Here is a 26,541-nt window from a genome sequence, read left to right on the forward strand (position 1 = left end):
GACAAAACTGGTCCAACCAGTTCTCCTGGGCTGCACCAATAGTTACTGTGTCAACTGAGATTTCCAAGCCACTGCCTCTGTCATTTGTCCTAGATATTCTAAGCTTCTTAAAACAAAGGAAAATGGGGCTTTATGGGGCTTTAGGTTTGCCGTTTCTCAGCCTCCATGACAGATTCTTCTTGAAGGAAATTTACCCTTGGCCTCCATGGAATGGGAAAAGGGGATGGGTAGAGTGGGTCTTGTTCTCTCAAAGTGCTGTTTTCAGTTCATTCAACGAATATTGACTGGCAATTCCTGAGCAGTTCTAGGCACTGTAAATGTATCAGTGAACAAAACAGAGAAAGGTCTTTGTCCTTGTGGACCTTTTGTTTTTAATGAGGGGAACAGACAATAAAGAAATGCCTAATAAAATGTCAAGGATGATGAATAAAAACGAAGGTTAAGGGATTAGAGTGATATGAAAGTGGGGTGGGGGGCCATTTTAAAGAGATTGGCCATGGAAGTCCTGAGGCGGTAACTTTTGGACAAAGGTAAATAGAGGGAGGGGGCCACTCATATGAAAATCTGAGGGAAGAGCATTCTAGACAGAGGGAATGGAAAGTACACAGGCCCTGAGGCAGCAAGTGGCCTATATGATGGAGGAGCAGCAAGAGGGCAGGTATGGCTGGAGTAGAATGAGAGAAGAAAAGATGAGGGCCATATCATATAGAACCTTGAAATCTATCAGGTAAACTTTAGATTTGACTCTGGGAGAGACTGGAAGCCACTAGAGAGTTTTAAAAAGAACATGGCATAATCTGATTGAAGCTTTAGAAAGATCCCTTGGGATGCTGTCAAGAGAATGGATCATGGTGGAGAGAGAAGGCAGGGAAAACAAAGAGAAGGCTGATGCAATCATCCATGCAAGAGAGGCTGGCAGCCTGGACAGGGGAACAATGGCTGGGGAGATGAAAAGTGGTTGGAGCCTTGGAGAAGTGATTTAAAAAACAAACAAATCTTGGCTTATCAGACCTGGCGAGAGCTTTAGTGATCCTGAGACAAGGCAGGAATTTTGGAGTTGTCATTCCTGGGTCTGAAGCCCAGCTTGACACATTCTGGCTGAGAGAATTTGGGCAGGTTGCTACACCTCTCTGAACCTTGGTTTCCCCATTTATAAACTGGACATGATAACTTGCTTCCAAGGGTGTTTTGAGGACTCAATGACATGTAAGTAAGACACAGAGCACAGGGTTTGACACTTAATAGTAAAGTTAGTTATGACTCAACTTCTCACATTTATTGATAGAGAAACTGAGGCCGGCTAGCTTAGAGGCAGAGAAATGACAGTGGGAGGGAGAAAAGAAAGCAGTATTTACAGGGTTCCTCAAGTTATATACCTTAGGTCCAGACTGTAAGATGGTTGAGTAGGCAAGGAACATAAAAAATCATGTAATCCTCCCTGGCTATCTTGTTTTCCTACTCTCCAAAGACATGGGAAATTAGAAATATTTCTCTACTCGAAGATAAATCAACACAAGTATAGTAAGTAGCAACTGATATTCAGCTGCAGTGTCAGGGAGACCTGAGAGAACAGGAATCATGGCATCTGGAATGCATGTGCCCAGTGAAAGGGGCTCAGCTCCACCTGACTGCTGTTTCCCTATGCCAGACATCCTTATTTTCAACACAAGTCAGAATCCAGATTTTTATATGAAATCTCCCATTTTTAAAAAAGATTTTAATTTATTTATTCATGAAAGACACACACACAGAGAAGCAGAGACACAGGCAGAGGGAGAAGCAGGCTCCATGCAGGGAGCCTGATGTGGGACTCGATCATGGATCCCCAGGATCACATCCAGGGCTGAAGGCGGCACCAAACTGCTGGGCCACCGGGGCTGCCCAGATTTTTAAAAATCTCCCATTTTTAAAAAAAGACTTTATTTTTAAGCAATTTCTACACCCAATGTGGGGCTCAAACTTAGAAACCCAAAATCAAGAGTCATATGCTTCACTGAGTCAGCCAGACACTCCAAGTCTCCCCCCCAATTTTTTTTAACTTTTTTTTTTTTTTTTTAAGTAGACTCTGCCCAGCATGGAGTGCAACACAGGGCTTGAACTCATGACCCTGAGATCAAGGCTTGAGCTGAAATTAAGAGTCTGAAGCTTAACCAACTGAGCTACCCAGGTGCCCCCCAATCTCTCCATTTTTAATTACATTTTCTAATTGCTTCTGGAGTTTAGGAACCCAGCAATTTTTTTATTCATAGAATGTAGTAAATTTTTATATATTGATTTTGCTATTATTTCAGCATTCTTGCCATTATTTCACCCTTTCTGATCCTTATACTGTTTATTTTTCTTGCCTTATTGCTTTGGCTAGGCCTCCAACACAACGTGGAATCATAGTAGCAGGCATCCTTTTCTTGTTCTTGACACAGAGGGAATACATCTCCCTTTTCACCAGGTTTTTAATTTCATTATTTTTAAATATTGGCTTTTTTTTTTTTTTCATTGTGAAATCTAAACAAAGTCTATCTGTAGGCTGCATTCAACCCATGGGCTGCCAATCCATTATCTCCGCTTTATCTGAATTCTCTCTGAATTGTGATAACCTTATTGGGTAGGTACTATTATTCTCCCCCATCTGACATATGAGGACACTGAGGCTCAGAGAGGTGATATGACTTGCCACAGCCACATACCTAGGAAGGGACAGAGCCAGATTCAAACCTAGCTCTACTTGATTTGAACATCTCTGTGGAACCCTGGATGCTCAGGATGGACCCTCTTTATATTTCATCTTCTCCAGCACCTTGGGGGTCCTATAGAGAGCTCTGGGGTCCTGGAGCAGCTCTGGTGTCAACTTTGAGTAACCCATGACCAAGGGCCTTCTCCTTTAAAAAAAAAAAAAAAAAAAAGATTTTATTTATTTGGCAGGGGGAGGGAGAGCACAAAGGATGAGAGTGAGAAGCAGACTCCTCACTGAGCAGAAAGCCTGAAGTAGGGCCCAATCTCAGGCCTCCAGGATCATAACTTGAGCTGAAGGCAGATGTCCAACCAACTGAGCCACCCAGGCACCCCAGCCTTCCCCTTTCTGGACCTCAGTCTTCCCATCTGCCAATCTAGGAGGGATGTAGTTACAGGAACCCAATAGGTGGTCCCAGCTTCTTCCCCTGCAGTCCAACTATGCATCTATCAAATATCAGACGCTGATATGCCCCTTGTTCTGTGGCCTAGCTCTGCCACTTACTGCTGTGTGATTTGGGGCTATTTAACCTCACTGTATCTTTGGCTTCATCTCAGCTATAAGATGGAATTAAAAGTGCTTCGGACATGCCAGGCATGGCATAAGTGCTAGTAAACACAAGCCTTATGATTATTGATAAATATACATGCATGTGTACACTGACAGGAAGAGACTGAAATATAACTTCAGTAGTTGTATTAGGATGGAGATACGGTTTTTAACATTTTCTTTAATGCCACAATTTTTAAAAATGTTTAATGCCTCCCATGACTCCTCCATTTTGAAGAGAATAAAGTCCAAATTCCTTAACCTAACATCCAAGGATACTTCTGATTCAACATCAACTTCTATTTCAATACAGCAAAGTGGCTAACAGTGCACGGAGGCAGGCCACCCCAGCTGGAATCCCAGCTCTGTGACTTACTAGCTGTGTGAGCTTGGGCAAGGAGCTTGGTTTCTCTGCGCCTGTGTTCTCATCTGCAAAATAAGGAAATTAACAATTCTTATCTGATAGGGCTGAGGTGCTATGTGCAGTGTCCCTTGTGTGGAAGCTTGAAATATATTCATGATTATGATGATCTAACCACTATCCCCAAATCTCTTGTCATCCTGGTCCCTTCACCAGCCCCAGAACTGTCATACCTTGAAGGCTTGGCTCATGGCTTGCTCTCCCTGGCATGCCTTCCCCTATTTATCCATCCATCAAAATATTCCGTGTTAAGGATCAGCTCAAAAAAAAAAAAAAAAAAAAAAGGATCAGCTCAAGTGTGACCTCCCCTGAAGAGATTTTCTGTCCTTACCAGTTCCTCCTCTGGCCTTGCAGGCTGGGTGCACTTACAGCTCTCACCCCCTCAGTGGTGTGCCATTTCCTCATTGGTCCTTCCTGCTGCATTGTACCTTTCCTGAGGGTAAGTTGGGCCTTGCTCTGAGCTCCAGCCAGGAGCCCCAACACAGGTATCTGAGGGATGTACCAGTCTTCAAGGAAACTCATCAAACTGAGTGCAAGAGCTGTGCTGCATCCCGTCCTGACCCTTCTGGAGCCTGTTTCCTCTCCTAGCACTGAGGCAGTGTGGCTGTGAATGGAAATGAGGAAACACTGGCCAAGGCCCCTTTTCTCTTCTTTGCTTCCCAATAAGCCTGGTTTGATTCTTCTCTGGACTAGCTGGGGAGTGGGGACAGAGCGCAGGTGGTGGGGGCAACTATGGATTCTGGAGGCCTGCCTGAGATGGACCTCTGGCTCTGATCAGAGTTTCTGATGCCAAAGGGTTTGGGGCAAGACCCAGGATTTTGTATTTTCAGAAGTGAATATAAACTCCTTCCATAGCCATGTTCTTAAATAACCATTCTGGGAGCATCAAACTTCTCCATGGCTAATGGGGCAGCACAGCTGTGCACAAGGGGCATGGGACCTCTCAGCTCCCCCAACACTTTGGAGGAGGGGGTGCTGCCACCTAGGGGCAAAGAAAGAAACTGCCAAGGCTCAAGCCTGAGCCATTGGACACACTTTGATATAAACATTTATTGAGCACTTTCCAAGTGCCAAGCACTATGCCGAGTTCTTTGCACATTTCATCATACTGGATCCTTATGACAGCCCTATGAGGTCAAAATTTCATAAGCCCCATTGTACAGATGAGAAACACAGGGTCCAGGGAGGTAAAGTGACATACCCAAGGTCACACAGCAAGTGAGTGGCAGATTTGAAGCCAAATCTGGTTGATAGCTGCACTCTAACCATGACACTTGAGTACCACCTAAATGTCTACATCACAGAGTCATCTGTAGATACCATGTGGAACCGTGTATGAAAAGATCCAGAAGATAAGGGCCCTACCCATTTCAGGCCTCCAGAAGAGCATCTTGACTAGAGGCCACACCAAGATAGCCCAGATGAAGGGCAGGTCAGACCATCCTGTTTTCTCTCTTAGGTGGGCTGACACCAGCTTGGACCAGCCAGACCCGGGACTGCTGGCTTGGCCAGCTCTCTTATCTCCAATGTCCCTACCTGGAAGCCATAGGCAGCCCTGCCTCACATTCCAGAATGCTGCAGGGCTATCCATCAGAATAGGAGCTACAGCAGGCTGGCCATAGGCCAGGGTTCACAAATGACACTCCAGAAGGATTTTGGCCAATGGCTCACTTCCATTGGGAAGGATCTCTAGTCAGTCCCTGAGGCCTGGACCCAAAGGTGAGCCTTAGGCCAGGCTCGGGGAGCAAACACCAAGAGTCCATCACTCTGAGGCCTGGATGTAGACAGGCACAGCAAGCATGGCACATGGGCCCTCAGCCCCTGCTTGTAGCTCCGCTAGCGCCAGGTTGGAGCCCAGGCTCTCAGCATGCCCGGGCACTACCAGCTCAGGCTCGCCACCCACTGTGCCACCCACTACGATGGACAGCACTGCATCTGGCTCTGAGAAGGGCGGCTTGCCTGGGGCAGCCTCAGGCACTGGCCCAGCCCCTGTGTCCTTCAGCTCCTCCAGCCCCAGCGGGTCAGGCAGGGGGGTCACCACCTTGCGCCCACCACTGCTGCCGCTGCGGGGTGCTGCCCTCCTCCGGGAGGGCCGCCGGGCTTGCAGGTCCTTATCCTTTTGGGGGCCAAGGCGGCAGCGGTGATCCTTGAGGTATTTGTGTCGGGAAAAGCCCTTGGCACAGCCGGCGCAGCGGAACTTGTAGTTGCCCGTGTGAGCGCGCTGGTGCTCCGCGAGGTGGGCACGGCGGCTGAAGGACTTGCTGCACAGGGCACACTTGTGGAGCTTCATGCCTGGAGCAAGGGGAAGTCAGTGAGAGGCACCCCGACCCGGTACTCTACCACCATGCCTCTGCACTCGGAATAAAACCCAGTCTCTCAGCATGTCCTGTAAGCATGTGTGTGATCTGGGCTCTGCTCCTGCCAGTCTCATCTTCCCCTTCTCCCGGGCCATTCACTCCCAGACAATCACACATGCTGTCCTTAGGCCACTAAGCTGGCTCCTGCCTCTGGGCCTTTGTACTTGCTGTTTCCCCTCTGCCTAGAATAGCGTGCTCAGCCCCAAAACCTTGGCTAACTTGCCAGGTCACCATTTTCTCTCCTCTCTGGTCTGTCTGCCTCACCCTTGCCCCTCAGACCATCCCCACCGGGCAGCCAGAGATGGCTTCATTAAATACACAAAGCATAGTGATATTCTTTGCTCTGAACCCTCCAGTGATTCTCCAAGTTTCCCACAAAGCCCTGTGCAGTCTGACCACCCCTTTCACCTTTCAGCCCTAATCCCCGCTGCCCCTCACTTGCTCTATGAGCTCTTCACCTCCCACTCACCCTTCTTTGTCTTAAACACACACACACACACACACATACACACGGTCTCTTTCCTGCCCCAAGGCTTTGCACTTGCTCCCTCCTTCTCTTCTCATCCCTCAGGACTGCACTCATGTTACCTCCTCCAGGAGGACCTCCCTGATACCGCTTCATATCTTTCTCTGCTCCATCACTCTTTATTCTTGTCTTTGTACCCTGCACATCTCACTGTAACATACTTGTCTGTTGTTCATTTTCAATCTCTGCAACTAAATGCTAAGCTTCTCCAGGGAGCCAGGGTAGGGCTCTGCCCATCTGATTCCCCCACATCACCCCCAGAGTCTGACATGTGATAGGTTCTCAATCGTCATTCACTGAATGAATGACTGGTGCCTCCACGTTTACCATGAAATCAACTCCAGCCCACACTCACCCTGAGCCATGTTCCCCTCACCCTCCCTGGAATGAAGGCTCAGAGAGGGGCAGTAACTTGCATGAAGCAACATAGGAGGACAGCGGTAGTGCTCAGAATCAAAATCAGGCCCTCTATCTTCAAGTTCTCAACTCTAGTCTCCCAGTTTTGAAACTTTCTTTAGCCACCAAGTCCTTTCTATAAACCAATGGTTCTTAACCAGGGGCAATTTTTCCCCTCCAGGAGATGTTTGGCTTGTCTTCTGGAGACATCTGTGGTTATCCTAACTGTGGGGAAGATACCACTGACATCTAGAGGGTAGAGGCCAGATATATTGCTAAACATCCTACAATGCACAGGGCAGCCCCCATGACAGAGCATCTGATACTACCAAATATCAGGAGTGCCAAGAAACCATGTTCTAGACTGAATGGTATGTAGAAAGCCAGCCAAGCTGCTCTGGGGATACCACAGCACCCAAGGAAGTGCCATAGAGTCCCTGGGGAACTGAGGAGTGGGGTGGAGACCCTTGCTCCACACACCAGCTGCCCTGCTCTGCTAAGGGTACCAACGAACATTTCTGGCTATGTCTTAGACCGAGGTAGAATCTGATTTCCTTCCATGCCCAATCCATATCTTTATCACACTGGGCACCTCTCTGATTTACAGCTATCTGCCCTCAGGTCAGCTTCCCCCTGCGCAGCCTGGGGGACTGTATCTGACTTCCCTCTGTAGGACCCTGAGGACCCTAACGCAGGTCTGGCTCATGGCTCACACAAGCAAAAGTTTGTTGGCTGGAATATACCAGGCAGTGATAATAAACTTCATGAAATGTGTCTTCTCTTTATAGGGGGCCTGCCCCAGGGATTCAGACTCTCCTGGTAGGTCCAGCAGTCACTTACCAGAGTGGGAGAGGATATGAGCCTTCAGCTTATCTGGCCGGTTGAACTCTTTACTGCAGCCTGTGTGTGTCCTAGAACCCAAAACCACTGGTCAGGGGGACCTCACCAGATTCAGACTCTCTGTGCTAGCCCTGGGCATGAGGGACTCCCTATGTACCCTAAAGTCTAGGCAAGGAAGCAGGGTGGGGAGTGAGGTAGGCAGGCAAGGCTAGGAAGAAAGAAGAGGGGGGCCTTCAGAACCTCAGCCCTGACAATTTCCTATCCCACTGCTGGGTAAATCTTCCCCTCCCACTCATACCAATCTCTACTCACGAGAAGGGGCATTTGTATTTCTTGAATGGCTCATGGATCAACATGTGTCTCTTCAGTTTGTCCTTACGGTTGAACGCAGATTCGCACACTGAGCATTTGTAGGGCTTCTCACCTGCAGGAGGAGACACAGATGGGGGTCCCATGAGATGGAGTCTGAATCTGGGGTACACTAGAGGATAACAGCCCCTCTAGGGAAGTGGCCTGGGAAAAAAACAGCCTCCCCCATTCCTCATGACTTTATTTTTCCAAAGAGGAGAGGGGGCTATTTCAGATAGGGCAGTCAGGAAAGGCCTTTCTGATGAGGCAAGAGGGGAGACCTGAGGTGGTAGGGGAGCGAGCCATAATGGAAATTAGAGTCAGGATCCCAGGAAGAAGGAAAGGTGGGAGTGTATGGTATGTCTGAAGAGCGGTGGGGAGGCCAGTGTGGCTGGAACACAATGGGGAAGGGAAAATGAGGCAGAAGGGGAGGTCAGCAAGACACAGCTGGGCCCAACAGGAAGGGTCTGGAAGGCCTAGGTTTATGAACAAGATGAGAAGCCAACAGATGGGCCCAGTGGGGCAGGGACTGACAGATCTGACTTAAGAGCGCCATGGGTGGGACACCTGGGTAGCTCAGTGTCTGTCTGCCTTTGGCTCAGGTTGTGATCCTGGGGTCCTGGGATCAAGCCCCACATCAGGCTCCCCATAGGGAGGCTGCTTCTCCCTCTGCCTATGTCTCTGCCTCTCTCTGTGTGTCTCTCATGAATAAATAAATACAATCTTTAAAAAAAAAAAAAAAGTGCCACAGGCTTCTTCTAGCTACATGCAGAGAACAGACTGGGGGTGGTGGGGGTGGAAGAGTGGGAAGTAGCCAAGTACAGATCATGTTAGGAAAGCAGAATCGGCAGCCTTTGCCAGTGGATTGACTGTGGGGTGTGAGCAGAAGCAGTCAAGGATGAATCTTAGGTGGGGCTGAGTGACGGGTGAATGGTTGTGGCACTTACTGAAATGGGGTCCACCATAGGGGAGCAGGGAATTACACCTTAATTAATGGAATTGTTGCAACAAACTATGCACTAAGAACTAGATGAGAAAACTGAAGGTCATATAGTCTGCACCTAGTGATTGGGGAAACTAAGATGCCAGCCTAGCAGTATGATGCAGAGTTCACCTGAGTTGCCACATGTTGACTGCTCCAGAGCCTGGTGAGGACCAGGGCAGGGAGAAGGTCAGGTGTCACAACCTGTCCTGTGGATAAAGAGCTGCTGTGCTATTGCGCTGTTCTGATTTCCTGCCATTATTTCCTCCCTGTTCTCCCTCTGGAATGAATAAGGTACTTTTGAAAAAATGCCAACCCAGTGATTAAGGAAATTCTGGTCCTTAAAATGGAATGGTCTGCAGTCATTAAAAAGATTAGAGTCCATCTGTGTTTCCTGATCTGGAATGAGGCTCCTGGTCATACTGCTAGGGGGGAAAGAAAACCATAGAACAGCTTAAGATAATCCCCTTTGTGTTAGAAAAAAGTACAATCCTCATACTCCAAAACAGCCCTAGCCACAGGTGTTTGTGTATACACGGAATATGCGGGGAGAAAGTTGAGGGAGGGTACATACCAAACTGTCAGTAGCAAATAGGATTTGAAGGAGGAATTTAAAGCTTTACCTTATGTACTTCTATGCTGTTTCTGTTTTTTAAAAAAGCATGTATTACTTTTGAATAATAATTCTTAAAACTATAGAGTAATTTGGTAGTATCTACCAATATTACTAATGCATGTACTTTTCCCCCTTATTATGGTAAAATATACATAAAATTTACCATTTCAACCATCTTTCAGTGTACATTTCAGTGGTATTAGGTACATTCTCACTGTGGTTCAATCACTGCCACCATCCATCTCAGAGCTCTGTCATCATCCCAAACAGAAACTCAGTACTATACTGCATATATATTTTAACCTAGCATTTCCACTGCTAGGAATATACAACTACAGATATACTCCCAAAAGCATGCCAAGGGGACCTATATAGCATTTTGGGTACAAACTATCAGCTGAAAAATAATCTAAGTATCCATCCATAGGAACTGGTTAAGTAAAAATTAGTAAATACAGAGGAATTCTCCACAGCTGAGAAAAAGAAGGTACTGCTAGGAGCATCTTTAAGGTATATTGATGAGTGAAGAAAAAAGGTACATAACAGAGCAAATAACATATGTGCTCAATTGTGTAAAAGTAAGCAAGTGTGCTGTAGAGATATAAAATTAAACCAGAGGGATCCCTGGGTGGTGCAGCGGTTTGGCGCCTGCCTTTGGCTCAGGGCGCGATCCTGGAGACCTGGGATCGAATCCCACGTCAGGCTCTGGGTGCATGGAGCCTGCTTCTCCCTCTGCCTGTGTCTCTGCCTCTCTCTCTCTCTCTCTCTGTGACTATCGTAAATAAATAATTAAAAATAAATAAATAAATAAAATAAATAAAATTAAATTAAACCAGAAAGACTCAGACTGGGGTGCCTGGGTGGCTCAGTTGCCTAAGTGGCTGCCTTTGCCTTGGGTCATGGTCCTGGGGTCCTGGGATCAGGCCCTGCGTTAGGCTTCCTGCTTAGCAAGGAGTCTGCTTCTTTCCCCTTTCTCTTCCCCCAGCTTAGGCTCTCTCTCTTTCTCTCGAAGAAAGAAAGAAAGAAGAAAGAAAAAGAAAGAAAGAAAGAAAGAAAGACAGACTAGGACTACTAACAACAGTTATCTTTGAAGAGGGGAGTCGGTATTTTTCAAACTGCAAGTCACAACCTGTTGGTGGCTATTTTATTTATTTATTTATTTATTTATTATTTATTTATTCATAGAGACAGAGAGAGAGAGGCAGAGACACAGGCAGAGGGAGAAGGCAGAGAGAGAGCCCGATGTGGGACTCGATCCAGGGTCTCCAGGATCATGCCCTGGGCTGCAGGCGGCGCTATACAGAGAGCCCGATGTGGGACTCGATCCAGGGTCTCCAGGATCATGCCCTGGGCTGCAGGCGGCGCTAAACCGCTGCGCCACCGGGGCTGCCCCTTGGTGGCTATTTGAATAACTAAAATTGAACAGAATGGAAAATATTGTTTTATGAAATTTCTTTCTTTTTAAACATTTATTTATTCATGATAGACACAGAGAGAGAGGCAGAGGCAGAGACAGGCAGAGGGAGAAGCAGGCTCCATGCAGGGAGCCTGATGTGGGACTCAATCCCCGGTCTCCAAGATCACTCACTCCCTGGGCTGAAGGCGGCACTAAACTGCTGAGCCACCCAGGCTGCCCGTTTTATGAAATTTCTATTTAAATATATCCTCTGTATATAAATACGTATCCTGGGTTGTAGTATAAAAAATATTTTTTACCATAGGTCATAATGAAAAGAACAAACAAACCAAAAAAAACCATCAAGCATTTGGATTATATATCTGAGGTGAGGAGATGGGGTTATTTTTTTTTTCATATTTGCTTTTATAATATCAAGGATTTTTTTAAAAGATTTTATTTATTTATTTATTTATTTATTTATTTATTTATTTATTTACGAGAGACACAGAGAGAGAGAGAGGCAGAGACACAGGCAGAGGGAGAAGCAGGCTCCATGCAGGGAGCCTGATGTGGGACTTGACCCCAGGTCTCCAGGATCACACACTGGGCTGAAGGCAGTGCTAAACCACTGAGCCACCGGGGCTGCCCTCAAAGATTTTCTACTCAGGTTTTTGCAATCTTTTTTTTTTTTTTTTAAAGATTCATTCATTCATTCATGAGAGATACAGAGAGAGACAGAGAGGCTGGAGACATAGGCAGAGGGAGAAGCAGGCTCTCGCAGAAGCCCGATGTGGGACCCAATCCTCGATCCCAGGATCATGACCCATGCCAAAGGCAGCTGCCCACCCGCTGAGCCACCCAGGCATCCCAGGTTTTTGCAATCTTTAGGTCCTTTTCAATGAAAAAAAAAAAAAAAGATCTTTTAACTAATAATCTTTTTACTTATTTATTATTTATTTGACAGAGAGAGTGAGTGCACAAGCAGAGCGAGAGGTGAGAAGCAGGCTCTTCACTGAGCAGGGAATCCAAACCACTGAGCAGGCTCAGTCCCAGGACCCCAGGATCATGACCCAAGCCAAAGGCAGATGCTTAACCGACTGAAAAACTCAGGTGCCCCTAATAATCTTTTCTTGTTTTAAAGATTTTATTTATTTATTTGAGAGCCAGCAAGCACACAGAGGGAGAAGCAGACTCCCTGCTGAGCAGAGAGCCTAATATGGGGCTCCATCCCAGGACCCTGAGATCATGATCTGAGCCAAAGGCAGAGGCTTAACAGACTGGGCCACCCAGGCACCCTTTAACTAATAATCTTTTAAAGATTAAAAGAAAATAAAATGTTAATGTGTCTCAATGGGGGAACCAAGGAGACGGGGTTCTGTCCAGGTGTGGGTGGGACTTGTGCAGTGAGAACCCCCACCCCTAAGGGCTCAGAATGATCTCAGTGGGCTGTTAGGGGGCAGGGCCAACAGTCCCCCCCCCACCAGCCTCCAGAGATACATGTGTACTCTAGTATCAGTAGGAACTCCTGTTCACTTGAGAGGGCAGTCTGGTAGGAGGCCAGAAAGGGGATTTGGAAGGGGGTGAAGAAAGAGTTGGGGAGGAATTGGATGGGGAGAAGAGGGCTGGCAAAGGCCAGAGCAGGGTGGGAAGGGGAATAGAGAGGGAGTTAGGGGAGAGTGTAGGCTGGGCAGGAGTTGATGGGGGCAGGGAACCCACCTGAGTGGATGTGAGCATGCAGTTTGAGGTAGTGCTCCCGCCGGAAGAACTTCTTGCACACCTGGCACTTGAACCTGCCCCCACTTCCATGGGTGGGCAGATGCCGTCGCAGGTAGCGTTCACAAGGAAACACCTGTCAGCAGAGAGGAGTTGGTGTTAGGTCTGATTCACTAGCCCTCACCATCTTCCGAGCTTAAGAGGTTTTTCCTTTCCCACACTTACAGAAACAATTTCCTTCCTGCCCAACAGGGATCAGGGCCCAGTGTCAGGCTGAGCCCTTAGAACCTCATGGCTCCTCACGGCTCCCCCTACTCACCCATAATGCATGCTCTGAGCTTCTGCTAGGCTTCTTCTTCTTCTACCCAGGAGGCCTTTCTCTCTTAGCCTGACAAATTTCTACCTAGCCTTCAAGACCCAACTGGGGTGTCACTGCTTCTGGGAAGCCCTCTCTGACTCTCCAATGCCACATAAGGCAACACAGATTCTGCCCTTCAATGTTCATATACATGTTGTTCATTTATTTATTTTTTTTTTTTTTAAAGTAAACTCTACCCTCAATGTGTGGTTCAAACTCACGACCCCGAGATCAAGAGTCGCAAGTTCTACCACCTGAGCTGGCCAGGTGCTCCTGTTCATCTACATTTATAAAGTCACTATCTGGGGTAGCCCGGGTGGCTCAACAGTTTAGTGCCGCCTTCAGCCCAGGGCCTGATCCTGGAGACCTGGGATCGAGTCCCACGTCGGGCTCCCTGCATGGAGCCTGCTTCTCCCCCTGCCTGTCTCTGCCCCCTGCCCCCCTCTCTCTCATGAATAAATAAATAAATAATAAAATCTTAAAAAAAAAGTCACCATATAACCCACTAAATTACAATCAGTTCCCAATATGAGATTTTTTTTTAAAGATTTTATTTATTTATTAGAGATACAGAGAGAAAGAAAGAAAAAGAAAGAAAAAGAAAGAAAGAAAGAAAGAAAGAAAGAAAGAAAGAAAGAAAGAAAGAAAGAAAGAGGAAGAAGCACTGGTGGGGGGAACCTATTGATGAACAGAAAGCAATTAGAGTATGTGGACCTGATTCAAACAAAGAAACCTGACAAAAATTATGATGTTTCTGAGACAATTAGAAATTAGGACACTGCCTGGATATCTGATGATATGAAAGGACAGGCTTCAGTGACGGCTTTCAGATTCACTGAAAAGAAGAACCAGTAACAAGATGGATAACATATCAGGAAGCTGGAGGCCACTGGAGATGCTGGGCCTGGGCTCAGGAGAGGCCTCACCCCACATCAGCACAGCCTGGCCTGGCCGGACCCAGCAGGGGTCCCAGGGTGGCCCTGTGTGCTATCTAGTGGCTCAGATGGGCCAGGCAGGGCTCTTACTCCTCAAAGGTGAAGTGTCGTCTCTGGAGACAAGCCCAGGCTTTGCTGCATGTACTGATGCAGGAGGGGAGGAGACATGAGGTGTTTGCTCTACCATCTCCCACCCCCTATTGTTGCCCCAGCCCAGAAAGGACAGTTGTACCCACCTTCTGGCAGTGTGGGCAGGGGAAGTTGTGAGTTGCTGTCTGCAGGTGGTGCTCCAGGGCCTCGGGTGTAGAGTATTTGTTGACACATTTGACACATCTACATGGGAAGGAGCAAGAGAGGAGACAGAGCAGTGTGTGGAGACTGGACTGGCCCAGGAACCAGCCATTCTCCCCCAGGGCTAACACTGAGAAGCAAAATTCTACATTTAATTAATTCATTCTTTTTTTTTTTAAAAAGATTTTATTTATTCATTCATGAGAGATACACACACAGAGAGAGAGAGAGAGGGGCAGAGACACAGGCAGAGGGAGAAGCAGAGGGAGAAGCAGGCTCCATGCAGGGAGCCCAATGTGGAATTTGATCCCGGGACTCCAGGATCACGCCCTCCCCCCCTTTTTTAAGATTTTATTTATTTATTTGAGAGACAGAGTGAGCACAAGCCAAGGAATATGCAGAGGAAGAGGGAGAAGCAGACTCCCTGCCAAGTAGGGAGCTGGACAGGGGCTCCATCCCAGGACTGTGACCTGAGCCAAAGGCAGACACTTAACCGACTGAGCCATCCAGGCACCCCCATTCTTTTTCTTTTAAAAAAAAAAAAATTTTTAAGTAGGCTCCACACCCAATGTGGAGCTTGAACTTATGACCCTGAGATAACTGCTCATACATCACAAAGGCCAAGGTAACATCCCCAACACGGGGCAAACCAATGTCATGTGCCTGCTGATATGATGTGCTGAGGACAGAGCATTACTTTGTGATATTTCCTGCCAAGAGTGCCAATTCTGCATCTAACTTGAGGTCAAATCAGATAGATCCGAACTGAAGACATTCTACAAAATAACTGGCCTATATTCTTCAAAAATATAACAGTCATGAAAGACAAAGACTGAATGAGCAGCTGTTCCAGCTTAAAAGAGAATAAAGACACACTATCTGATGTGTAATGTGTGAACCTGGCTTAGATCCCTAGCCAGAAAAAACATTTACTTTGTCTATAAAGGATGTTATTGAAACAATTGAAAATTTTTGAATAAGGTCTGTAGATTAGGAAACAGAACTGTATTGATTTAACTTTCTGATTTTGATAACTATACAGTACTTATATAAGAGGTTGTCCTTATTTCCAGAAAATGTACACTCAAGTCAAAGGGTAAAAGAGCATCATGTCAGCAAATGATCCTCAAATAGCTTAGAATATAACAAAACAAATGTGGTAAAAAAATCAATGTCCCTAAGTCAGAGCTTGGCGCATAGTAGGTGTTCTCTTCCTTTTACTTTGGCATCTCACTCCAGGGAGCCACACAGTCATGGGAACTCACAGATAATCCACAAATTGTTAAGGCAAAAGCAAAAGAAAATGCCCCCTGAATACAAATGGGAATTATCCATCACTAACCAGAAATCTCTACCCCTTGACTAGCCAAAGCTTTGCCTGGTTTTCCTACCTCTCTGGCTCCACTACTCAATCTCCTCCAGGGCAAGCTGCCCTATACATACCCATTTAAGGCCTGGTCTCCCTGTCAATTTCTCAATGCTTTTGTGGTTTCTACAGGCCCTTTTTACCCTGGCCCTACTTTTTCCCCTAGGCCACATCTTAACATCATTTATTCCACTTCTACTCTATACAACAATCTTTCTAAGCCACCTGGTATTTCATTTTATGTCTCTACAGTGGGTGTTCCTCCTACTAGGAATACACTCTACCCTACCCACTGTCTATTTGGCAAACTCCTATTCATCCTTCAAAACCCAGTTCAGATATCACTGCTTTAGGGACATCTCCCAATGTCGCACTGTGGTACTTGTGTACCTTATATCTACATATACATTAGCATTTTGTCACAGTACATGTAAGCATATTTACACACCTGTCTCCCTAAGAAGCCTGTGCATTTTTTTTGTTTGAAAAATATTTCATTTATTCACTCATCAGAGACACAAAAAGAGAGGCAGAGACACAGGCAGAGGGAGAAGCAGGCTCTCTGTGAGGAACCCAATGTGGGCCTCAATCCTAGGACCCTAGGATCACGCCCTGAGCTGAAGGTAGATGCTCAACCACTGAGCCACCCAGGCATCCCAAAGCCTGTGCATTCTAAAAGCAGGGTCTGTTGTTACTTATCTGAAGCCTAGACACGTCACCCAGGAGTAACAGAGGTTACTGGATAAATCTCTACAGACACAAGTTTGTACAGAGAAGCAAAACCATTCCAACATGAAAATATTCACTAAGAACTGGGAGAAGTCCCCTGACAAATACCTACCCCTCCTTGCTTATCACTAATACCTATTCCCACGCACTCTGTGCAGGGTTTTGTGAGGCAGCTGCTCCCCGATGACATAAGGTGAACACACAACAAAATGACTCCAGGCAAAATCATGGGATTTCACACTAATGAAAATGATGTTAGGTGCCTGCAGATAACCCATCAACTCAGGAAGGCTGGAAGAGGGATCAGAAAACAACCAAATAAGAGAAACTCAGTGAGGATGGTCACAGGACTGAGAGCTCAACAAGAATGATTCGAAGATGACAGGATTCAAAGCCTGTGACAAAACTGAGGGAGCCCTTCTTCATTTCTGCCAAAGGGATGCTCTCTCTGACTACAACAGAAGACTAAAGTGATGTAAAGGACTGTCAGAAAAAATCACTCCAAATAAAATCTGCACTTGGGGGATGCCTGGGTGGCTCAGTGGTTGAGTGTCTGCCTTCAGCACCAGACATGATCCTGGAGTTCTGGGATCGAGTCCCACATCAGACTCCTTGCATGGAGCCTGGTTCTCCCTCTACCTGTGTCTCTGCCTCTCTCTCTGTGTCTCTCATGAATAAATAAATAAAATTTTTAAAAAAAAATCTGCACTTGGTTCAGTCTTTGGTCATTCTAAGGATCAGCCTATAGCTTCAACTTTAAACTGAATTGTGTAGGTTATAAAACAAACGAATCTTATCTTTATGATTTTTGCTTTTCAATATGTGCTTGCACATTCTAAGAATCAGTGTACCATTCTGACTGTCACCTAAATTTTGTAGATTATCAAAATAATATTTTCATGATATTTTTAGTTTGGGGGAAAAATCAAATCCTTTTTCCATCATGAATGAAAAACTACTGGTTTCTCTTTTTTTCAGATTATTTTTTTAGTATAAATGTCTACCAAGTTGAAGAATTCTATAAGGAGGGCCTGCATCTTCTCCCTCAGGTCCTCAGCAGTCAGAACCAGAAGGCTGCAGAGCCCTGGGGTCCCTGCAGGGAGAGAGAGGGGAAGTACAAGGGCACATACTTGTAGACGGCACTGTCCTTCTTGGGGCTGTGCTGTGGCAGGAGGCTATGGGAGTACTGGTGCACACCCAGATCATAGAGAGATGGGAAGTCCTTGCCACAGAGGTGGCAGCGATAGCTTAGCTCCTCCTGGTGGCTCTTGATATGCTCCAGAAATGTGTCGAGCTTTGGGAACGTCTGTGCACAGCTTTTGACCACACACTTGTATACCTTGAGGGAAGACAGAGACCAGGTGAGGGAAGGCAGACTGCTCCCCTGCTCCCCCTGCTGCTGGATCTCTGTTTTGTTTTGATTAGAGAATCCTCTCTGCTTAGCCAGCCAGTCACAAGGCCCCATTACCTTTCCCTCAGGTGCTGTTTGACCTGGGTATATTTAGAAAACTTATCCCAAACCTGGAAATACAATAAAAAGACAACATTGTGTCCTTCTGGTGTTGTACCACAGTAGTGGCTCTCCGATGTGAGGGTTCACTGTAGTAACATATTGTTGGGTACCATTCCCAGAGCATCTGATCCGGCAGGTGTGGGTGGCCTGAATATGTACATTCCTAATAAGTACCCAGGTGATGGAAGCTGAAGCTGCTGCTTTGGGCACCTCACTTTGAGAAGTCCTGTCTAACAAGCCTGCCTAGGGCATCTCACTCTGGGGGATGTGCCTTGCTTTGACCATTTACTATTGATCAGGATCCAGATTCTAGAGTTAAATACTAATTTGCAAAAACCAGATCCAATATAAATGATTTTTGTAGGTAGAAAAGATATCCCCAAAGGTCATGGGTTTTATTGCCCTATAGGACGTTCACCAGATTTGTATCTACCTTAGCGATCTTATTTGAATATTCCTTTCTAGGGGCACCTGGGTGGCTTAGGGGCTGAGCATCTGCCTTTGGCTCAGATTGTGATCCTGGGATTCTGGGATTGAGTCCTATGTCAGGGTCCCCACAGGGAGCCTCCTTCTCCCTCTACCTATGTCTCTGCCTCTATGTGTCTTTCATGAATAAATAAATAAAATCTTAAAAAAAAAAGAATATTCCTTTTTTTTACTGGCAGAATTATGCATAGGTATAAATACCAGTCTCTTAGATCCTCATCTGAACTGGCTTTGTCATCCTTTTAATTTCCTTATTAATGAGTTATGTAAAATTCTGGCTCATGCTCACTGTTATTTATATTAATAAATATAATTAAATTCAAAATTATTAAATTTTGAAAATTATACTTTGACAAGTATACTCCTGATTGCCTGTATAATTCCACTTGCTCGTTCTTCCTAACAAAGTGAACCCTGATTTGTGCAGGGTGGCAACATGCCCAGTTAAAATACTTGATCTCCCTGGCTCCCTGGCATCTAGTATCAGCCACGTAGCTCCTTCTTGCCAGTGATATGCAGGCAGTAGTCCTTAGGGAAGGCATTACTTCTATAACACAAAAGGCAAAAGCTTTTAAAGAGAAATCCCTTCCATTTTTCTCATTTGTCCTGACTGGAATACAGACTGGAAAGCAGGTGATATCTGCAGATATAGCAGCTATCATGCAATCTTGAAGATCAAAGTCACAGGCTAAAGATGGCAGGGCCGAAAACCAGAAGAAGCCTGAGTCTACAATGACATATCTGACCTGCTATACAAGCCCAATACTGCTTACTTACAGACATCTTGTAACATAAGGGAGATAAAACCCTAACTAGTTAACTAGTTATGTCTATTATTTTCTATTATTTGCAGAGTAATAATGAGTTCTTAAGTGACAGAGCACATGCACTGTCTTTGACTGATGAGAGATCTACAGAGGGCTTCTAGGAAAAGTTTTCTTGCTCCTAGAAGAGACACAGAGAAGATAGCCCGTGCTTGCTGTGTCTGGACTACTGCCTACAAAGAGTGACTACCATCCCAGGAACACAGACAATCTGTCAGTACAGAATAAGGTCATACCCTGAGGTGGTAGAGACAAGAGCTGGAAGGACACAGGGACCCTGATGTTGGATTAAGTCAACTGACCATCTCAGGCCTGGAGCTGCCCAATCTTGGGTTTTCTTATTATGTGTAATGACAAACCTCTTAATTGGGTAAGCAGTTTGAGTCAAAGTTTTCTGCGATTTTCCCCAAGGGTATTCTAGCTTAATTTCCTCAATCCCCCATTGGGGATCTAGAGTAAGAGAAAAGTTAGAGATTTGGACGAAGATTTGATTATAGTGATGCTTACCATGGTTTTGCTTACAACAGCAAAACACAGTTCATATCCCTCATATTAAAACAATGGGATTTTTAAAAATATAGCTGTTAAAAACTATGTTTTTTAAAAACAGTGACATGAGAAAATTTTCAGTATAAAATTAGGTTAAAAAATAGAAAGCGCAGGGACGCCTGGGTGGCTCAGCAATTGAGTGTCTGCCTTCAGCTCAGGGCATAATCCTGGAGTTCCAGGATTGAGTCCCACATCAGGCTCCCTGCATGGAACCTGCGTCTCCCTCTGCCTATGTCTCTGCCTCTCTGTGTCTCTCATGAATAAATAAATAAAATCTTTAAAAAAAAAAGTAGAAAGCACAAATCTCAAGAGAATTTATGCTTATTAAAAAAAAAAATCTCAAAAGGCCCCATAGGGATGATTCCACTTACAACATTCTCAAAATGACAAACTTATAAAGACAAACTGATTAGTGGCTTGCAGAGGCTGAGGATATTGCAGAAGAGAAAAGCAGGTGTAACTAATGAGGGGTGGAACAAGAAAGATCTTTGTGGTGATAGAATAGGCTGCGATTGCAGTACAAACCTACACAGGTAGTAAAATGGCAAAGAACTATACATATGCTTTATACTCATGTCAGTTTCCTAGTGTAGCTATCAGGCTGTACTTATGTAAGATGTAATCATGGAGGGAAACTGACTGAAGGGTATAAGGGATCTCTCCCTACTATCTTTGCAACTTTCTGTGACTCTATAATTCTTCCAAGAGAAAAAGTTAAGAAAAAAAGTTATCAGAAAAAAAAAGCACAATTCAAAACTATATGTGTATATAGATCCCAATTATAATAAGAAAAATAGAAGTTTTACAAAATATGGTGGATTTTGTGCTGCATTCTGGGGAGGATATACTGTAAGGCGGTTAATGACATGGGGTTTGGCTTTGAGCTCTGACCCAGTCGGTTACTGGCACTGTGGATCTGGATAGGTCACTTTGCTCCTCTGGGCCTTAGTTTCTTCATTTGGATATACTGGAAATGCCTATCTCTAAGGCTGTTATGAAGATTAAAAAAAAATTGAATGTAAAGCATTTAGCAGGTGTCTAGCATATAAAAGATACATTCCTCAACCTATGCATTCTTTGTTTTTTTTAAAATTTTAAAAAAGATTTTATTTATTTGAGTGACACCTGGGTGGCTCAGTGGTTGACTTCAGCTCAGGGTATGATCTCAGGGTCCAGGGATGGAGTCCCACATCAGGCTCCTGTGTCTCTCATGAATAAATAAAATTTTTTTTTTTAAAAAGTGTTTTATTGGGATCCCTGGGTGGCGCAGCAGTTTACCGCCTGCCTTTGGCCCAGGGCGCGATCCTGGAGACCCGGGATCGAATCCCACATCGGGCTCCCGGTGCATGGAGCCTGCTTCTCCCTCTGCCTATGTCTCTGCCTCTCTCTCTCTCTCTGTGTGTGCGACTATCATAAATAAATAAATAAATTTTTTAAAAAAAGTGTTTTATTTATTTAAGAGAGTGAGTGAGTGACAGAGAGCAAGCATAAGTGGGAGGAGGGGCAAAGGGACAGGGAGAAGGAGAAGCCGAGTCCCCACTGAGCATGGAACCTGACACGGGGCTGGATCCCAGGATTCCAGGATCATGACCTAAGCCAAAGGCAGACATCCAATCTACTGAGCCACCCAGGTGCACCCAACCTATACATTCTTTAGATTTTTCTGAATTTTCTTTTTTTTAAAGATTTTATTTATTTGTTTGTTTGTAAAGATTTTATTTATTTATCCATGAGAGACACAGAGAGAGAGGCAGAGACGCAGGCTCCCTGCAAGGAGCCCAATGCAGGACTCTATCCAGGACCCCTGGAATCACACCCCAAGCTGAAGAGAGATGCCCAACCGCTGAGCCACCCAGGTGTCCCATTTTATTTACTGTAGAGAGAAGGAGAGAGAGAGCGAGCACATGTACCTGAGTAGGAGGAGGGGCAGAGGAAGAGGGAGAGAGAGAAACCTAAGCCAGCTCCAAGCCCAGAGCAGAGCTGGATGCAAGGCTCAATCTCACCACCCTGAGATCATGATCTGAGCCAAAATCAAGAGTCAGATGCTTAACTGACTGAGCCACCCAGGCATTATTGAAGTGTACACTTTAAAAGGGGTGAATTTTGTGGGATGCAAATTACATCTTAATTAAAAAAAAAAAAAAAAGACTAGGGCCCTAAATCCTCATAGGTAGGTGTTTAGACATGAGATTTTTCTTTTTTTTTCTTTTTTTTTTAATTTTTATTTATTTATGATAGTCACAGAGAGAGAGAGAGAGAGAGAGAGAGAAAGAGAGAGAGAGGCAGAGACATAGGCAGAGGGAGAAGCAGGCTCCATGCACCGGGAGCCTGATGTGGGATTCGATCCCGGGTCTCCAGGATCACGCCCTAGGCCAAAGGCAGGCGCCAAACCACTGCGCCACCCAGGGATCCCACATGAGATTTTTCTTGTGGTATTAAGAATTTTTCTCCTGTTTGTTTGTTTGTTTGTTTGTTTTTCTCCTGTTTGATTTCTCCATTATATAACCCCTAAAAGGTGAGTTTCCTATCATGGCCTAGCAACATCATGACGCAGGAAGCTGACCCCACCCAGAGAGGGTAAGCCTGGCCTATCACAAGTGGTTAGATGGTAACTCACTGCAGTGGGGCCCATTCCTGGCCCTTCCTGGGCAGGGTTCAAGACCCTAACACCAGCCAAGGCTCATGCCTAGGGTGGTTGTGACCTCTGCTGCCCACCACGCACTTACCTGCTCATTCTTATGCTGGGTCATGTGGGACTTGAGCTGGAAGTAGGTGCTGAACTTGCTGGGGCAGAACTGGCACAGGTAGGAGCTGTCAATGAGAACGACCTGCTTGGCCTCCAATTTGTCCCCTTCATCCTCACCTGCTGCGGGCAAGGCCTGAGGCTGTGGGGCACTCGACAGGGACTGGCCCAACCCTGCAGACGAAAACCAGGGATGAAGTCACTGAGAAGGGCAGGGGAAGAGTCAGGACAGGGAGCCACGACATTCTGGAAGGACCCACAGAGCACCTCCTGTGTGTTGCTGGATTTACCCTGCCACCTACCACGTGCTTGGTGACGGACACTGTACTCAAGGCACTACACTCACATTCAGCTTTGTGTACTGATACAGCCATTCCAGATGCTCACCTCCTGAATACTTCTATCCTGATTGGTAAATTGCTGTTGCCTCAAATCTCCCCTACTGGCCTTTCCCTCCGCCTCTCTGTGGTTACTAAAAATCCCAAACACTACTCCTAGCTGTATTCATCATGCCTCCCTGACTCCTTGTTTTAATTACAATCATTTGTTTAGCTGCTCTTCCCTCACTTTCTGAGAACAGGGGCCTCCACAGTAGGCCTCCATAAATGTTTGCTATATGGTTGAACCCCTGGTGCCAGGCACTGCAGGAACAGAAAAGAAAAGAAAAGAGGAAAAGAAAAGAAAAGGAAGGGAAGGGAAGGGAAGGGAAGGGAAGGGAAGGGAAGGGAAGGGAAGAGAAGGGAAAGGAAGGAAAGGAAGGAGAAGAGAGAAAAAGAGAAAAGAAAAGAAAGGAAAAGAAAGGAAAAGAGAAAAGAAAGAAAAGAAAAGAAAAGAAAAGAAAGAAAGAAAAAAAAGAAAAAAGAAAGGAAGAAAAGAAAAGAAAAGAAAAAAGAAAAGAAAAGAAAAGAAAAGAAAAGAAAAGAAAAGAAAAGAAAAGAAAAGAAAAGAAAAGAAAAAAAAAAGATTCCTCCCCCAAAGAGCTCAAAAATATATACAGGGCACACATAGAATGGCTAAACACACTGTAGGGCTAGTTCCAACAGGAGGGTCAAACAAAAGTGGTCACATGCTGCTGGTACAGCAAAACACCCCCTTTGTTAGCTGGTATGTGATAAGCATTGCTCAATCATGGGACTAAACAGGACAGGCTTAGGCCCTGGGCCTACACCGTCCAATACAGTGGCCATGAGCCACATGTGATGACTGAGAACTTGAAATGTGTCTGGTCCATATCCAGACATGATATAAACATAAATATACCCTGGATTTTGAAAACAGTATAAAAAGAATATAAAATATTTTATTAATAATTTCCTTATATTGGGGTGCCTGGGTGACTCAGTTGGTGGAAGTGTCTGCCTTTAGATCAGGTCATGATTCGAGGGTCCTGGGATGGAGCCCCACATCAGTCTCCCGCTCAATGGGGAGTCTGCTTCTCCTTCTCCCTCTGCTCTTCATCCTCCACTTGAGCTCTGTCTCTCTCTCTCTCTTAAATAAATAAATAAAATCTTAAAAAAAAATTTCCTGGGGCACCTGGGTAGCTCAGTGATTGAGCATCTGCCTTTGACTCAGGTCATGATCCCAGGGTCCTAGATTGGAGACCAGCATTAAGTTCCCCACAAAGAGCCTGCTTCTCCCTCTGCCTATGTCTCTGCCTCTCTCTGTGTGTCTCTTAGGAATAAATAAACAAAATCTTAAAAAAAAAAACCCACAACAACTTATTTATATTATACGTTAAGATGATAATATATTAGGTTAAAAAATGATTAAAATTAATTTTTTAAAGATTTTTATCTATTTATTCATGAGAGAGAGAGAGGCAGAGACACAGGCAGAAGGAGAAGCAGGCTCTCTGTGGGGAGCTTGATACAAGACTCAATCTTGGATCCTAGGATCATGCCCTGAGCCAAAGGCAGACGCTCAACCACTGAGCCACCCAAGTGTCCCTAATTTCGCTTTTTTTTTTTTTTAATTGTTTTTATGTAGCTACTAGAAAGTTTGTTCATATTACATTTTTGTTAACAGTACTGCTCTAGGCCTAGTAGTCCTCAACCCCCATATAGAATAGGAATTAAACCAATATCAAGGACATGATCATGAGCACAGGGACAAGTGATGGCTCGTGTGAGAATCCTACAAAGTATAAAGGAGCTTTGGAGACCATCTGCCCATGGAAGTCAAACAGGTTTCAATTTCAAGTCAGCTGATAGTGACTGCCTGGAGCAATACAGTGAAAGCAGATTCTGAGGCAGATTCCATGCGCAGCAAAAAAGACAGGTGATTGATTAGTGTTGTCTACCTTGGGCACAGTATTAGAGTAAGGCCAGGCTTCCTGTATATTTGCCATCCCTCCTTTCACGCTATGCACCACTTTATAGATGAAGTAGACTGAAGCCCAGAGAGGTCAAGACGGTTGCCCAAGATCACACAGCTAGGAATGAAACCCACAAAGCTTCAAAGGACAGGTATGGGAACAACAGCATTCCTCAATTCTACCTACCTGCGTTTTCCTCATCTTCCTGCCTGCTGGGGTTGAGGGCCATGACCTGTACTGTCACAGAGTTGCGAGAGACAGTGCCACCGCTACGCCCTGGAGGCCACACCTTATGAGTCTGCATGTGTTTCTTGACATTAGATTTCTGGGCAAAGGCACGGCCACATGCAATGCACTGGAAGGGCTTCTCCCCAGTATGGCTGTGGGAAACAAAGCTGGTCAGCAATTTCATGTACGAGCTGGGATGTGACCTCAGCAGAGGAGATCACAGCCCCCAAGAAGGCCCAGGCGGAGCATCCTGGGTGCCGTTGGCTATCTAGTGACAAGCTGCTGACACCAGGAGGACAAGCAGCCAGGCCAGAGACAGACAGACCCTGGGCTCCCAGTGACTTTACTGAGTTGCTGAATCAACCAGCCCTAGAGCTGGTCTTCTCTGTTGCCATCTCATACTGTGAGATAAAACATTTCTTAACTGTTTAAGCCTACTTAAATCAGGATTTTATTCTTTGAAGAAGAAATAGCACAATCACAGCATAGCACTTGTAACCATTACTTAATATCTACCTTCAAATCAATCCAATTTTTCAAACTTAAAATAATTAAAAAATTAAGCTTCCTATCATTATATGGGAAACCACTTATCAATAAAAAGTAATGAAAAATGCAATAACTTATAAAACAATATAATTAAGATCTATAGAGCTGCATTGTCCAACAAGGTTAACACAAACCACACTGGACTATTTAAATTCATTAAAATTAAGTTAAATTAAAAATTAAAAATGCAGTTTCTTAGTCATACTAGTCACATTTCAAGTGCTCAGTAGCCCCATATGGTTAGTGGCTACCCTACTGGACAGTGCCAATTTGGGCATTTCCATCCCTGCAGAAAGTTCTATTGAACGGCACTAGTGTAGATTAGTGGGTCTCAGAACTGAGTCTGATTTTGCCCTTCAGAGGACATTTGGCAATATTTGGAGACATTTTAGATTGTCATAGCTGAGGAGTGAGAGGTGCCACTGGCATCTAATGTTAGAGGTCAGGGATGCAGCTAAGCACTCTACCAAGCACAGATTAGCCCCTCTCAAAAAACAATGATGTGATATAAAATGTCAATAGTGCTGGGGCACCTGGGTGGCTCAGTCAGTTAAGCATCTGATTCTTGATCTCAGGGTCATGAGACCCTGCCTGCCACGACTGGAAGCTGAGGTATATACATATGCACGCGACCATGCGCTCTCTCCTTCTCTCTTTGCTATAAAAAATGAGCAAGTATGTGAGAGGTGTTCAAAACAGACTAGCACCCAAATGGAGACTTTCCTCTTTGATGCTTCAAAGATTGAAAGAATTCAAAAAGAGAATAATTTTCTACATCTTT

The 26,541-nt window shown here is 45.2% G+C and overlaps 1 protein-coding gene across 9 annotated transcripts in view; it reads right to left on the bottom strand.

Moving 5' to 3' along the window:
* ZNF341 (zinc finger protein 341) overlaps positions 1–26,541 on the bottom strand; it is a 52,788-nt gene that overhangs the window by 4,770 nt on the left and 21,477 nt on the right. For 5 of the 9 annotated variants that reach the window (XM_041732818.1, XM_041732816.1, XM_041732821.1 and 2 more), the window contains 8 exons: positions 25,170–25,363; positions 22,653–22,843; positions 17,685–17,893; positions 14,405–14,501; positions 12,879–13,011; positions 8,130–8,241; positions 7,818–7,888; positions 4,729–5,990 (listed from right to left, as the gene is read on the bottom strand). In XM_041732818.1, the coding sequence (XP_041588752.1) occupies positions 5,461–5,990; positions 7,818–7,888; positions 8,130–8,241; positions 12,879–13,011; positions 14,405–14,501; positions 17,685–17,893; positions 22,653–22,843; positions 25,170–25,363 (1,537 nt within the window). In that variant the 3' untranslated portion in view covers positions 4,729–5,460. Of the gene's footprint in view, positions 1–1,865; positions 2,877–3,457; positions 5,991–7,817; positions 7,889–8,129; positions 8,242–12,878; positions 13,012–14,404; positions 14,502–17,684; positions 17,894–22,652; positions 22,844–25,169; positions 25,364–26,541 lie in introns of those variants that run through there. The other 4 variants (XR_005984410.1, XR_005984409.1, XM_041732815.1 and 1 more) reach the window with 4 other exon arrangements.

Source organism: Vulpes lagopus, chromosome 18 (genome assembly GCF_018345385.1).
Source record: "Vulpes lagopus strain Blue_001 chromosome 18, ASM1834538v1, whole genome shotgun sequence".
NCBI lineage: Eukaryota > Metazoa > Chordata > Mammalia > Carnivora > Canidae > Vulpes > Vulpes lagopus.